Source organism: Pogoniulus pusillus, chromosome 26 (assembly GCF_015220805.1).
Source record: "Pogoniulus pusillus isolate bPogPus1 chromosome 26, bPogPus1.pri, whole genome shotgun sequence".
Lineage (NCBI taxonomy): Eukaryota > Metazoa > Chordata > Aves > Piciformes > Lybiidae > Pogoniulus > Pogoniulus pusillus.
In genome coordinates this window covers 15914646-15929571 of record NC_087289.1, presented here as the reverse complement: position 1 = coordinate 15929571, position 14926 = coordinate 15914646, and the positions used below count along the sequence as shown (strand labels likewise).

Sequence of the window (14926 nt, the reverse complement as noted above, 5' to 3'; positions counted from 1 at the left end):
CCTCACCAGCTTCGTTGCCCTTCTCTGGACACATTCAAACACCTCAACATCTCTCTTGAATTGAGGAGCCCAGAACTGGACACAGCACTCAAGGTGTGGCCTGACCAGTGCTGAGTACAGGGGCAGAATAACCTACCTGTCTTGATCCAGGCCAGGATGCCATTGGCTCTCTTGGCCACCTGGGCACACTTCTGGCTCATGTTCAGCTACTCTCTACCAGCACCCCCAGGTCTCTCTCTGCCTGGCTGCTCTCCAGCCACTCAGTCCCCAGCCTGTAGCACTGCTTGGGGTTGTTGTGGCCAAAGTGCAGAACCCTGCACTTGGCCTTCTTCAATCTCATCCCATTGGCCTCTTCCCACCCATCCAGCCTGTCCAGGTACCTCTGCAGGGCTCTCCTACCTTCCAACAGATCAACACCTGCTCCTGGCTTGGTGTCATCTGCAAACTTACTGATGCAGGACTCAATCCCCTGGTCCAGACCATCAATAAAGATACTGAACAGGACTGGGCCCAGCACTGCTCCCTGGGGAACAATGGCACAGCAGTTTTTGCAAACAGCCTTCAGAGTGTGCTGTGATAGTGGTAATGTGTAATTAGTGCTGTATCATGAAAATAAAGCATCCATCTATTTGAGGAGAAAGAAAAGCCCAAGTTTATTCTAATAAAATTGGCACAAAGTTGCTGGTTGTTGGATTTGAACCTTAGCAATTCAGTTAGGGCCAGTGCAGTGCTGTGCAGCTTCTTGATATGCACTGAGATTACTATCCAATTATTAATGTCTCTCTCCTTTCCCTCTTTCCTTTCTGCTTTTTGACCAGGAATGTCTTCCAAGGAGATCTATGGTAACTGCTTTAGCATTTCATATGTTGTTCTGGGAATTTTATGGTTCCTTTACAGTACTGCCTTTAGAACCAGCAGGAAATGAAGACAGCTGCCTAACTGCATGCCTGCTTCAGCACTTTCTTCTCTCTACCAAGCTGACTTTGTGAACTAACAGCTGCAGTACTAAGAAGTGGCTATGTCTCTGCCCTAGTTGCAATCTGGAAATTATTTATGGGTTCCTTTTTAATTTCTAAATTGAAAAGGTAGCAAGCAAAAGAGAGAAAAAAAAACCAACTTAAAAATGGTGCTGCATGCTGTCTTGATGTGGGGTTTCTGGATGAGGTGAATGAAACCTAATGTAATACCAATGCTATTATTCTTGTCTTGCCAGACTTCCTAGCTTAGCTCCATCCATACCTTTCCCATGTAACTCTACTTTGTTTGAAATCTTGGCATGTGCATCCTATTTTAACTCCAAATGTGAAGAAGCAGGCTTCTCTTCACCCTCAAATTTCTCCTACTTCTTTTTGTTTAAATTGCAGATGATTCCTTTGTTAGACCTGTTACTTTTTGGATTGTTGGGGACTTTGGCAAACCTTCAGGGAGGCAATTGTTGTATGATGCAATTAAACACCAGGTAGGTAATGTTTTCATTTGAACACATTTCATTAGCAGCACTAATAAAGCAGTAAGAAGAGGCTGTGATGATTCTTCCTGTTGTGTGACCTGAGGGGACTGCTTTTCCCTGCACTCTTGTCCTTCTTCCTGCTGTATGACCTGAGGGGACTGGTTTTCCCTGCACTCTTGTGCTTCTTCTGCTGTATGACCTGAGGGGACTGGTTTTCCCTGCACTCTTGTGCTTCTTCTGCTGTATGACCTGAGGGGACTGGTTTTCCCTGCACTCTTGTGCTTCTTCTGCTGTATGACCTGAGTGGACTGGTTTTCTCTGCACTCTTGTGCTTCTTCCTGCTGTATGACCTGAGGGGACTGGTTTTCTCTGCACTCTTGTGCTTCTTCCTGCTGTATGACCTGAGGGGACTGGTTTTCCCTGCACTCTTGTGCTTCTTCTGCTGTATGACCTGAGTGGACTGGTTTTCTCTGCACTCTTGTGCTTCTTCTGCTGTATGACCTGAGGGGACTGGTTTTCCCTGCACTCTTGTGCTTCTTGCTGCTGTATGACCTGAGGAGACTGGTTTTCTCTGCACTCTTGTGCTTCTTGCTGCTGTATGACCTGAGGGGACTGGTTTTCCCTGCACTCCTGTGCTTCTTCCTGCTGTATGACCTGAGGGGACTGGTTTTCCCTGCACTCTTGTGCTTCTTCCTGCTGTATGACCTGAGGAGACTGGTTTTCCCTGCACTCTTGTGCTTCTTCTGTTGGATGACCTGAGGAGACTGGTTTTCCCTGCAACATCTCTAATTTCCAGCCTCATCTTATTGAAGGGGCTAGAACTTTGCTGACCTTGTACTAGGACAGAATTGCCCCTCTTGGCACTATGCAAATAAAGATGTTCTTTTAAGCCCATGGCTCTAAACTGAAGATGTCTTGTGTTTTGGTTTGGAGATGAATGGTACCATTGCTCTCTTCTCTAGACTGTGGTCTTTTATCTCCTACATATCTCTAGCACAGACCTACACAGAAACTAAATGTTACATTAGTTCATTCATCCTTTTACCCTGTGCTGTTAATGACCTCATTTTGAATCTGGTCCTCCTTTTGCTGCAGTGTTTATTGTAATAGACTTATTCTTTTCATTTAAAACACCTGGGAACCTAATCCTTTCCTACTGTTTCTTTTGTTCACTGCAGAAATCCAGCAACAATGTTCGAATTAGCATGATTAATAATCCTAGTGAAGAGCCAAATAGCCAGAATACACTTGTTGCTAAAGCCATATGGGCAGCCTTGCAGACACAAACATCAAACAATGCCAAGAACTTCATCACCAAAATGGCAAAAGAAGAAGTTGCCAAGGCACTGGAGGCAGGAGCTGACATCCTAGAATTTGCTGTTGGGGTAAGCATGTTTGTTGGCATTTGCAAAGGTAGAGTACTTTGCTTTTTCACAGAATCACAGAATTAACCAGGTTGGAAAAGACCTCTAGGATCATCAAGTCCAACCTAGCACCTAAAACCTTCTAATTATCTAAACCATGGCACCAAGTGCCTCATCCAGTCTCCTTTTAAACATTAGTGTGAATATAAAAGAATGGAATGTCTTAAGTAAAAAAAGGGTGCAAAGTCCTGAGTGAGAAGAGCACTGAGGTAAATTTGAGCTATGATTATCAAAGAGCCACAGCTGCTCATTCATACTTACAAAACCTAGGTTGGAAGAGGCCTCCAAGCTCATCCAGTCCAACCTAGCACCCAGCCCTATCCAAACAACCAGACCATGGCACTAAGTGCCTCATCCAGGCTTTCCTAAAACATCTCCAGGCATGGTGACTCCACCACCTCCCTGGGCAGCCCATTCCAATGCCAATCACTCTTTCTGTGAAGAACTTCTTCCTAACACCCAGCCTAAACTTGCTCTGGTGCACTTTGATACTGTATCCTCTTATTCTGTCACTGGGTGCCTGGGAGAAGAGACCAAACCCCACCTGGCTACAACCTCATTTTCAGGTAGTTGTAGAGAGCAGTGAGGTCTCACCTGAGCCTCTTCCTCTCCAGGCTGCACACCCCCAGCTCCCTCAGCCTTTCCTCATAGGGCTGTGCTCCAGCCCCCTCACCAGCCTTGGTGCCTTTCTCTGCACACATTCAAGCATCTCAACACCTTTGTTAAATTGAGGGGCCCAGAACTGGACACAGTTTTATTTAAGATGAGGTTTTTTTTTGTGTGTGTGAGTTTATATGACAAAGATGCTGGAACAATCAAAAGTAACACTGTGGCTCTGATGATTGCTTGTTTGGGTTTTTTATTCTGAAACATAAACTTTCCTAAATGTAACAATCCATCTAAATATTAAGTAAACCTTTGTGAGTAAATCCAAGTTAAACTTTGACAGGTCAAAAGATGCGCTGAGTCAGGGATCTGTTTAAGTGAGCACATTGTTTCTTGGAGCATCAGGGAGAGAACTATAATCTCTTTTAAAAAGCTGAAGAAAGAAAATTACAGTTGCATTTCTCAAAGTAGGCTTCAAAAAGTTAGGTAAGAATCACTTAAAAGGAGAGAAGAAAGCAACAAGTGATCTAAGCAGCAACAATTACTGGGGCTGTGGCCCTTCACATCAGAAATGGGAACAATGAGTGAAAGTAACAGGCAAGAACCAGGTTTAGGAGCACAAGGAAGAGGACTGTGGATAAATGTTATCAAGGCACAAAAATGTTGCTGCATGGGAACAGAAGAAGGTGCATTTAAGAGAAGTGTGCAGAAGTTGACTTTTCTTCTCATTTCAATGTCAAATACTCTTTTCTTTCAGGGTATGGACGTCAATATTTTCAAAGAAGCCTTTGAGTCTCCTAAGGTGGATTTCATTCTGTCTCATGCTATATATTGCAGAGATGTTCTAAAGCTGAAGAAGGGGCAGAGGGCTGTGATCAGCAATGGAAGGGTGAGCTCAATCAGCAGATGTGTAAAGTAAAGGAAACAGACCTTGAGCAGCAGATGCAAAGCCTCAGCTTCTGAATGCTAGAGGAGTGAGGTTTGCTGGAGTCTGGCTGGACTACTGGAATTGGCCTGGTGTCCTGTTGCCCCTTAAAGATGCAGTACTGCATGTGCAACTTCATATGCCAAACTTCTGCAAACCAAGCAGAGTTTTAAGCATGCATTTTATGCCTTGCTCTGGGATTCTTGGTTTTAATTAACTAGATTTATCCGTTAAGCTCTACTGCCACTGACATTAATACCAGCCTCAACAGCTGATACCCACTGAGGCTGTGCTGCACATCTTTTATTTAATACATCTTTTCCTAATAATGCTGATCCAGCTTCTTTTGTAGATTATTGGCCCATTAGAGGATGGTGAAATGTTCAATCAGGATGATTTTCATCTCCTTGAGAATATTATACTAAAGACATCAGGACAGAAAATCAAATCTCAGATTCAGCAGCTGGGATTTGAAGAAGATCTGTAAGTAAACACAAAGAGGCTTGCAAAAAAGTGGCAGTGCTGATAATGTGACTTTGGGCAGCCTGGGTAAAGCTTTGTCAAGTCCACTCTGTCTAAGTGTTAAGATGTTTTGTGTGGCTCACCTCTTCAGAGAGGCAAATGGAGAAGGAAAAAGATGTAAAGTATTTGTGTTGGGTTTAAAGTGCTTTAGTGACTCTTTTGTAGCTCATGGTCTCCTGGAAGCATGGAGTGGAAACTGTACCCTCAGATTGAGGAGGCAGTTCTGAGTGCACTGGCAACTGGTACCATGCTCAGAGTTCATCATGCTTAATTCGTTATCTAGTAGCAAACTACCATGGCTGGTCCCTTACCTCATAATGGAAGCTGAGGGAGTTGTGTTGGTTGGAGGTTGAATTTCAAGCAGCAAGAAACTGAGAAAGAGCCCAAATCTGTAGGAAGTTATCATAGATTCTAAGAGAATGTGATGCAGTACATCCAGAGGTATTCACTGGGGTGGTCCCTGGATCACAGCATGGGTGGCAATCACCTCCTGGGTTTACCTGAAGACTTCAGGAAGTGGTTTTGTGGATTGAGGGAGGGAAGGGATACAGGTGGACTGAAAAAATAAAGAATGAGGGTGGTGATGCATTCCCCAGGGGCTAAATGCATTGCTGTGTTCATCTAGAATCATAGAATCAGTCAGGGTTGGAAGGGACCACAAGGATCATCTACTTCCAACCCCCCTGCCATGGGCAAGGACACCCTACCCTAGATCAGGCTGGCCACAGCCCCATCCAGCCTGGCCCTAAACACCTCCAGGGATGGGGCCTCAGTCACCTCTCTGGGCATGTCCAGGTTCTCACCACTCTCATGGTGAAGACCCTCCTCACCTCCAGGCTGAATCTCCCCAACTCCAGCTTTACTGCATTCCCCCTAGTCCTGTCACTATCTGATAGCCTAAAAAGTCCCTCCCCAGCTTTTTTGTAGGCCTCCTTCAGATACTTTAAGGCCACAAAAAGGTCACCTCAGAGCCTTCTCTTCTCCAGACTGCACAGCCCCAACTCTTTCAGTCTATCCTCATAGGAGAGGTGCTCCAACCCTCTGATCATCCCAGTGGCCCTTCTTTGGGCACGCTCCAGCATGTCTTCATCTAGATGAAGTTTCATCCAAGGTTTAGCTGACTCTGGCTGGTGACAACTTTACTAACAGAGAAGATATTTGCTGCTGTGAGGCATGTTAGGAAATGATACAAATTGCTGCACATTACTACCTTTATTCTGGAGAATGCTTTCTGCACCAGCTTACCTATCTGCTCCTCTGACAGTGGAAGTGAAGCCTAACTCTTCATTAATACTTAGGCCTTCAGACTTCTCAAGGGTTTTTTGATCCCAGCTAAATCTTCCCTGACATGCTGTTTTAAACCATTTCCCTTCAATATGTCAAGCTTCATAATTCATATGTAGGACTACTATGGTATTGATTTAAAAGCAGAAAGAAGAGAAGAAAATGAGACACTGGAGTATGCTTTCTGAATCTATTTGCAGTTCAGTGAAGTACTGCTTGGCCTATCAATATTAAAAAAAAAGAGTAATATATTTTGCTGTCATCTTCACATTCAAAAGAACTGAAGTCCATCTGGAACTCACAGCTAAGACAGCAGCTTCGTATTTAGCATGACATTTTTCTGTCATGCTCTTTGACTGTTAAAGTCTGGTCAAGTAAGTTAAGCACAAGGTGTTTGTGCAGGAATCTTGTATGATTATAAATCATTTGGGGTGCTGGTGGATGAGAAGCTCAACATGAGCCAGCAGTGTGAACTTGCAGCCCAGAAAGCCAAGCAGAGCCTGGGCTGCAGCAGGAGAGGTGTGGCCAGCAGGGCCGGGGAGGTGATTCTCCCTCTCTATTCTGCTCTGGTCAGACCCCACCTGGAGTACTGCATCCAGTTCTGGAGCCCCCATTACAAGAGGGATGTGGAGATGCTGGAGCATGTCCAGAGCAGGGCCAGGAGGATGCTCAGAGGGCTGCAGCAGCTCTGCTGTGAGCACAGACTGAAGGAGTTGGGGCTGTTCAGTCTGGAGAAGAGGAGGCTCCCAGGTGACCTTCTTGTGGCCTTCCAGTATCTGAAGGGGGCTACAAAAAAGCTGGGGAGGGACTTTTTAGGCTCTCAGGGAGTGACAGGACTGGGGGGACTGGAGCAAAGCTGGAGATGGATAGGTTCAGGCTGGAGGTGAGGAGGAAGTTGTTCATCATGAGAGTGGTGAGAGCCTGGACTGGGTTGCCCAGGGTGGTGGTCGAGGCTCCATCCCTGGAGGTGTTTAAGGGCAGGCTGGATGAGGCTGTGGGCAGCCTGCTCTAGGGTAGGGTGTCCCTGCCCATGGCAGGGGGGTTGGAAGTAGATGATTCTCATGGTCCCTTCCAACCCTGACTGATTCTATGATTCTAAATCAGTGTAGGACAGGGACATGCTGTGCTGGGATCAGAAGGCTCAGTAAGCATGACAGGGTGGAGGAACAAGGTACAGTCTGAACCTAGCCTGGGTCTGGACAGAGCAGTGGTTCCTTGCTTTGAACCAAAGGCTTTTCCAAAAGCTTTTGACATTTTCTGCTGCGTAGGAGAGCTCTGGAGAACTTGGCAGGCTGCACCAGGCTGGTGGTTTTGGTATGAACAATTTAAACAGCTGTCATTATCAATCTGTGAGACTTCCTTAATCCAGGAAAGCTGACAGACCTTTTAAGTTCTGGTATCGCTTCCTGGCTAAGCTACGACGCACAAATCAATTTTCACTCAACTTTCAAGAGGTTTTACACTTTCAAGATTAGATATGTTCTTAGAATACTAGACTGAAAATTTATGGGAGTAATAAAAGGGAAGAGGTTGTCTGAAGTAATTTCCTTTCAAAACTAGGACCCCTCTCTCCCAAAGATTCTCCACATACAGGATTGCTTCCTAGTACTTGGAGTTGCAGTGTAAAATGGAAAGACCTCTGTGAAACAGGGCTTGGGTCTGAATGGATTAAAGGTCTAAGAGATGTTGAAGAAGTTCAAGTATACAGTGCCTGCAGCATGCCTGACTGATAAAATATCAGCTGTTCTCTATCTGTTACAGAGTTAGAGCTTCTGGGTCCCTCAGTCATAAGGCTACAACCTGTCCAAATGAACGAAACAGGTTTAGTTCTTCAGAGTTTGTGCAGGGATGCAGTAGAAATGTTTTGTTTGTACATCTGAATTCGGCCTGGCTTCTCCTGCTGCTAACTGGCAGAAACATGCTAGGGACACACATCTTCTCACTACCTGTAACCATTTCTTTTCCTCTTTCTTTTGTTCAGTGCAAGTGACTTGGTAATGAAAGTGGATGCTCTTCTTTCTGCTCAGCCCAAAGGAGATGCAAGGATAGAATACCACTTCTTTGAAGAGCGATACAGGTAGGTTGCTGAGCAGTGTGCTTGTCCTTCTCTTGCAGCCTTCTCAGTGGTTCATGTGGCATTTAGCTTCAAAAAACCAAACCAAACAACCAGCAATGGAATGGTCTCCAAACAGTTTTCAGGTGACAATGAGATTATAGAAAATATTTTTATCTGTCTCTATATCACAGAATATTTTGTGTTGGAAGGAACCTTTCAATGCACCTGGACAGATGTATATATGTTGGGCTTTTTTCCCCTCTATCTACTTTCAGAGGAGAGCATTCAGGAAGTAATTTGGCTTCAGAATGAGATGGATTATTTGTTCTCTTACATTTATGCACGTGTTTTATACTTTAAATTTCTCCTCTTCTGTTTAGTGCAGTTAAACTGAGACCAAAAGAGGGGGAGACCTACTTTGATGTTGTGGCCATCGTTGATCCTGTGACCAGAGATGCCCAAAGACTTGCTCCATTACTACTGGTATGAATGCAGTGGTGTAAAGCAGTTGATGGCAATTTCAAGAAGTTCATAGACTCAACCAGGTTGGAAGAGAACTCCAAGATCATCCAGTCCAGCCTATCCCCCAGCCCTGTCCCATCAACCAGACCATGGCACTAAGTGCCTCATACAGGTTTTGATTGAACACCTCTAGGGATGGAGACTCCACCACCTCCCTGGGCAGCCCATTCCAATGCCAATTACTCTCTCTGGCAAGAACTTCCTCCTAACATCCAGCCTAGACCTCCCCCAGCACAACTTGAGACTGTGTCCCCTTATTCTGTTGCTGGTTGCCTGGCAGAAGAGACCAACCCCACCTGGCTACAGCCTCCCTTCAGGTAGTTGTAGACAGCAATAAGGTCACCCCTGAGCTTCCTCTTCTCCAGGCTGCACACCCCCAGCTTCATCAGCCTCTCCTCATAGGGAGCCTCTCACCAGCTTTGTCACACTTCTCTGGACACCTTCCAGCACCTCAACATCTCTCTTGAATTAAGGAGCCCAAAACTGGACACAGCACTCAAGGTGTGGCCTGACCAGTGCTGAGCACAGGGGCAGAATAACCTCCCTTGTCCTACTGGCCACATTGTTCCTGATGCAGGCCAGGATGCCATTGGCTCTCTTGGCCAGCTGGGCACACTGCTGGCTCATGTTCAGCTACTATCTACCAGTACCCCCAGGTCCCTGCTCTCCAGCCACTCTGTCCCCAGCCTGTTATCTTAGTTGACTAAGTTGACTTAGTTCAGTAATTTTTAGAATGTAGTTGTCCTCCTTGAGTGACTGGGTGGTGACCAGCAGCCTTCTAATAATGTGTCCAAGTTGCATGACACATTTATGAATGGAAAAATAAATTACACTCTACACTGACAAGCTCATGCTAGACAGCTTTTAGTTTCACCCTTTTAATAGTTTAGTTTGCAGTGACTCTTGTTACTGAGGAGGATAGTCTCTGCATCCCCAAAAGAATGCCTGCAATGTGAAGGGGCAGGTGACTGTTGTTAATGCCACTAATTAAAAGGTGAGTGTGAAGGTGGAGTAGATGATCTTTGAGGTCCCTTTCAATGTAAGCTGTCCTATGAGGACAAAGCAAATAATCAGAAAGGAGGATGGAGAATGAGTGGTAACTGCCTGCTTGAGGTGCCAGCTATAAAAACAGTGGTCAGCTTACTTGGCATTTTAAGGGATGTCTTTTTCTCATTATTTTAGGTTTTGAACCAATTGATAAATATGAACCTGAGAGTGTTTATGAACTGCCAGTCCAAGCTTTCTGACATGCCACTGAAAAGGTAAGGAATACCAGGTGTGATGGCTTGGGTGTTACCCTCCCCCTACACACACACTTAAGAAAATCACCCAGACCAGACTCAGCCAAGCTGGAAATTAGAATAGAGCTTTATATTCACAGCTTAGCACAAAGTACAAGCAGGTATTTACAGTATCTACTGCTACAAACAGAAATAGGCAAGGTAAAATGTAATACAGAAACACAGCAGCCCTCCCAGAAACCAGAGTCCCCAGGAGGGGCTCCCAACCACCTTTCCACCTCCTCTCCACCCCTCTACCTTATCCCACCCTTTGCCTTACATTCAAGGTGAGTTTGGAGAGCTGGCCAGGGGGGTTAGGAAGCAAATGGATTAGTTAGACAGCGAGTTAGGGAGGGAGAGAAATGCCTGCAGCCAGAGCCCAAGAGCAACTGTTATCTATGTTTGTGTTCTTGTTTTTATACACCTCAGCAAGCCTATGAATGCAGTAGCCATCACCACTGTTTCCTTTTCACAGCCTAAAATCTAATTCTTCTCACCAGAATATCCCAGTTAGGCTCAAACAAGCACACCATGCCAGGGTTAGAAAGGAAGTAAAACCTGTTGGAATGTGCAAGCAGAAAACCACTATCAGCTGTCTCAATTACCACTTGGAGCTCATTTAGATAGTAGCATGATTTCCCACAGAGAATTGTGGCACCTTGTGGATAGCATATGGTAAATCCACTGCTTTAAAAGCTGGGTGCTTTTGTTTATGTAGATGTGTGTATGTGCAGACACACACCAAGATAAAAGGTTAAACAACTCGCTCGCGTTCATGCGCGTTCTGTTTGGTCCTTCACCGCGACAACTGTGGCCTTGCTTAAGGTCAACACAACCTGTGTTGCTTTGGGCAAAGGCTTGGAGTCAGTGGAGGCCTGGGAAAGCCATCAGCAAGTTCAGTGAGAGTGGAATATTTGCAGGTTTGCATTCTTCCCTTTTCTTTCTGCAATTCCAGCTTTTATCGCTACGTTTTGGAGCCGGAGATTTCTTTCACGGCAGATAATCATTTGGCTCCAGGACCAATCGCTAAGTTTTTGGATATGCCTCAGTCTCCACTGTTCACTTTGAACCTGAATACTCCTGAGAGCTGGATGGTGGAGTCTGTCAGAACCCCATATGACCTTGATAATATTTACTTAGAGGAGGTAAGACAAACCAATGTGTTCCTAACGTGTTTTAAATGATGTTGTTTGTCCAGGGTTTATTCTGCTTTTAATCTCCTAACCTAACTGTCAAGCCATAAATGAACCACCAAATGGCTGATAATACTGCACATGTCAAACCTCTGATTCCCATGCCCCAGGCCCTGCTGAAAGCCTGAGAGGGATGAAATGCTTCAGGCATTTGAAGTACCATCTTGAGCCTCCAAATAAACAGTAGCTTTACTTCTGCAGCTGCACAACTTCCAATTCCCAATGCAAGTATCTCGGTGCTGTAGCAATTAAACTGTCATTTTGGGTGTGCAAAAAGAGAAGATGCTTTGTGAGATGAGACTTGTATTTTGCTTAGGTTAAGTGTCCTCAGGCTACATCTGACTTTGGCCTGGTAGGGACCTAAGGAATTGGTATTTCTGACAGTACCTGTAAGAGTAATGCAGAGCAAACCAAAATGTTTATTTCAGATTACAAATATTAGATGAAAGCAGCTTTAAACAGATTGAGAGTCAGGATTCTGGAGTCTATCATATGCTTTTTACAGGATACCAGACTGAACGCTTACTTGAGGCCAGATTCTCCAATGAATGTTAAGAAAAGGGAAGGACTGTTGTAATCATTTTACAATTATCTGAGCATCTTATCTGTTGAGATTCCAATCTTTTTGGTCACAGGGACACTCTTTGACAATGTGTGTGTGAAGTCTGTCACTTGAAGGAGCTGACTGAGGCTTTCTAGGTATTTGTTTAATGAAATTCCTCTGGTAAAATCAAGTGTTAGTTGTTTTACTTATGGCTGTCTTAAGGAGTAACAGAATCACTAAAAATCTGCACTTTGGAGCTAGTGCTGACCTGAGCAGTATTTTCTCCTTGCAGGTGGATAACATTGTAGCTGCAGAATATGAATTGGAGTATCTGCTTCTGGAAGGACACTGCTATGATATTACTACTGGACAGCCACCTCGGGGACTCCAGTTTACACTAGGAACTTCAACCACACCTGTCATTGTTGATACTATTGTTATGGCCAACTTGGTAAGCATTCAACTGAAACTGGCACCAAATAAGTGGCCCTTCAGTCAGTGTGACCACTTGTACAAACCACTGGGTGTTCTCCAGTACGTGGTTACAGATACCTGCTGTTACATTTCACTGCTACTTGCAAATAGATCAGCACCACATCATTCCTAACACAGGTTTCTAAAACCTTGGGTGTACTTTTTTCTCTTCTACCTTTTTCAAGATGTACACATTCCTTCTCAGCAAGCTGAAGGGAGTCTTCTGGGATATCTTAAAACAATGCCAATATTCTTAAACAACCTCCTTCCTGGGAAGGTCAGACAGTTCTGAAACATACTCCTTAGAACGTCCACTCTGGTACTGTAGACCTCACATGGGCAGTTGACTTCTATAGGGACTCCTTTCTTCAGATGATCTATGCAACAGAGAGAGTCATAGAATCATAGACTCAACCAGGTTGGAAGAGACCTCCAAGATCAGCCAGTCCAACCTAGCACCCAGCCCTAGCCAATCAACCAGACCATGGCACTAAGTGCCTCATCCAGGCTTTGCTTCAACACCTCCAGGGACAGCAACTCCACCACCTCCCTGGGCAGCCCATTCCAATGCCAATCACTCTCTCTGACAACAACTTCCTAACAACATCCAGCCTAGACCTCCCCCAGACAACTTCAGACTGTGTCCCCTTGTTCTATTGCTGGTTGTCTGGCAGAAGAGACCAACCCCACCTGGCTACAGCCTCCCTTCAGGTAGTTGTAGAGAGCAATGAGGTCAGCCCTGAGCCTCCTCTTCCGCAGGCTGCACACCCCCAGCTCCCTCAGCCTCTCCTCACAGGGCTGTGCTCCAGGCCTCTCACCAGCTTTGTTGCCTTTCTCTGGACACCTTCCAGCACCTCAACATCTCTCTTGAATTAAGGAGCCCAGAACTGGACACAGCACTCAAGGTGTGGCCTGACCAGTGCTGAGCACAGGGGCAAAATAACCTCCCTTGTCCTGCTGGCCACATTGTTCCTGATGCAGGCCAGGATGCCATTGGCTCTCTTGGCCACCTGGGCACACTGCTGCCTCATCTTCAGCTACTCTCTACCAGCACCCCCAGGTCCCTTTCCTCCTGGCTGCTCTCAGCCACTCTGTCCCCAGCCTGTAGTGCTGCTTGGGGTTGTTGTGGCCAAAGTGCAGAACCCTGCACTTGGCCTTGTTAAATCTCATCCCATTGGCCTCTGCCCACCCATCCAGCCTGTCTAGGTCCTTCTGCAGGGCTCTCCTATACTCCAACAGATCAACACCTGCTCCTGGCTTGGTGTCATCTGCAAACTTACTGATGCTGGACTCAATCCCCTGGTCCAGATCATCAATCACAGAATCAATCAGGTTGGAAGGGACCTCCAAGATCATCCAGTCCAACCTGTCACCCAGCCCTATCCACTCAACTAGCCTATCCAGTCATCAAGAACAGTCAATGTTCTAGAAAATAAATGAAATATGAAAAGCTGAGAATTACTTATTTAGCTGATAAAAGGTACCAGAAGTCCAAGAGCATGACTGCTCCCTGCAGCTGCCTTTATCCACTACCTGCAGAAGGGATCAGCCTATTTGCAGTGTCTGCACTGGGCATTGAGAGAGGTCACAGACTGGAATTACACTGAGGGATGTTAGCCACTGGAATATATTCTTGATAGGTGATGTTAGTGAAAAAATGCTTTCTGTGAAGTTTTCTGAATCTTCCAATGTACTAAAGCAAAGGCAAGGAAACCACGTTCACTGATGCTAAGTATTTAATTTATAGTTCTTACACTGAATTTCTTTTTCCTCAGCACTCTTTCTTAGCCAAAGTATATCCTGTAATGATAACATATCTCTTACTGTAGAGAGGAAGATGACCCTTACTTAATTCGTGATCACATTACATGTGTGTATGTTAGGGAGTAAAGCTTGATGGCTTGGAGGTGTCATTTGGGGCAAGGACTGTTTAGGAGGGCTTGTAGTGATAGGACAAGGGACAATGGTTTGCAACTGGAGCAGGGCAAATTTAGGTTGGATATAAGGAGGAAGTTCTTCACAATGAGAGTGGTGAAATACTCAACAGGTTGCATAGGGATGTGCTTGAGGCCCTGTCCCTGGAGACATTCCAGATCAGACTTAGAATCATAGAATCAGTCAGGGTTGGAAGGGACCACAAGGATCATCTATTTCCAACCCCCCCACCATGGGCAGAGACACCCTGCCCTAGATCAGGCTGGCCACAGCCTCATCCAGCCTGGCCTTAAACATCTCCAGGGAAGGGGCCTCAACCACCTCCGTGGGCAACCCATTCCAGGCTCTCACCGCTCTCATGCTGAACAACTTCCTCCTCACATCCAGTCTGATCCTACCCACCTCCAGCTTTGCTCCATACTTGATGTGTCTCTGGGCAGCCTGATCTAGTTGGAGGTGACCCTGCTCACTGCAGGGGGTTTGGACAAGATGACCTTTGAAAGGTCTCTTCTAACCCCGTGCAATCTGTGAAACTGAGTTTTTCAAGCTAGTCAAGCGAAGATCTAAGCACCAGAGTATACCATGCTGCATCTGGGAATCCTTGTCCTCAGCTAAGTGTCAGCTGTGGGAAGGGGTATGAAGAGACAAGGAACAGGCTCCATCCTTTTTCCTTTCTTTTATAGTCTTTAGTTAAAGCAGGCTGGGTCACAT

At 45.5% G+C, this 14926-nt stretch overlaps 1 protein-coding gene and 1 long non-coding RNA gene across 4 annotated transcripts in view; one reads left to right on the top strand and one right to left on the bottom strand.

Annotated features, from left to right (window-relative positions):
- LOC135186987 (uncharacterized) overlaps window positions 1–14926 on the bottom strand; it is a 54528-nt gene that overhangs the window by 10758 nt on the left and 28844 nt on the right. The gene's annotated exons all lie outside the window — the stretch shown is intronic.
- Window positions 1–14926, top strand: part of UGGT1 (UDP-glucose glycoprotein glucosyltransferase 1) — a 68374-nt gene that overhangs the window by 38445 nt on the left and 15003 nt on the right. For 2 of the 3 annotated variants that reach the window (XM_064165239.1, XM_064165240.1), the window contains exons 22-31: window positions 819–842; window positions 1365–1459; window positions 2629–2835; window positions 4238–4369; window positions 4758–4888; window positions 8193–8288; window positions 8648–8750; window positions 9972–10051; window positions 11025–11214; window positions 12099–12257. In XM_064165239.1, coding sequence (XP_064021309.1) covers window positions 819–842; window positions 1365–1459; window positions 2629–2835; window positions 4238–4369; window positions 4758–4888; window positions 8193–8288; window positions 8648–8750; window positions 9972–10051; window positions 11025–11214; window positions 12099–12257 — 1217 coding nt within the window. The remainder of the gene's footprint in view (window positions 1–818; window positions 843–1364; window positions 1460–2628; window positions 2836–4237; window positions 4370–4757; window positions 4889–8192; window positions 8289–8647; window positions 8751–9971; window positions 10052–11024; window positions 11215–12098; window positions 12258–14926) is intronic. The other variant, XM_064165241.1, reaches the window with a different exon arrangement.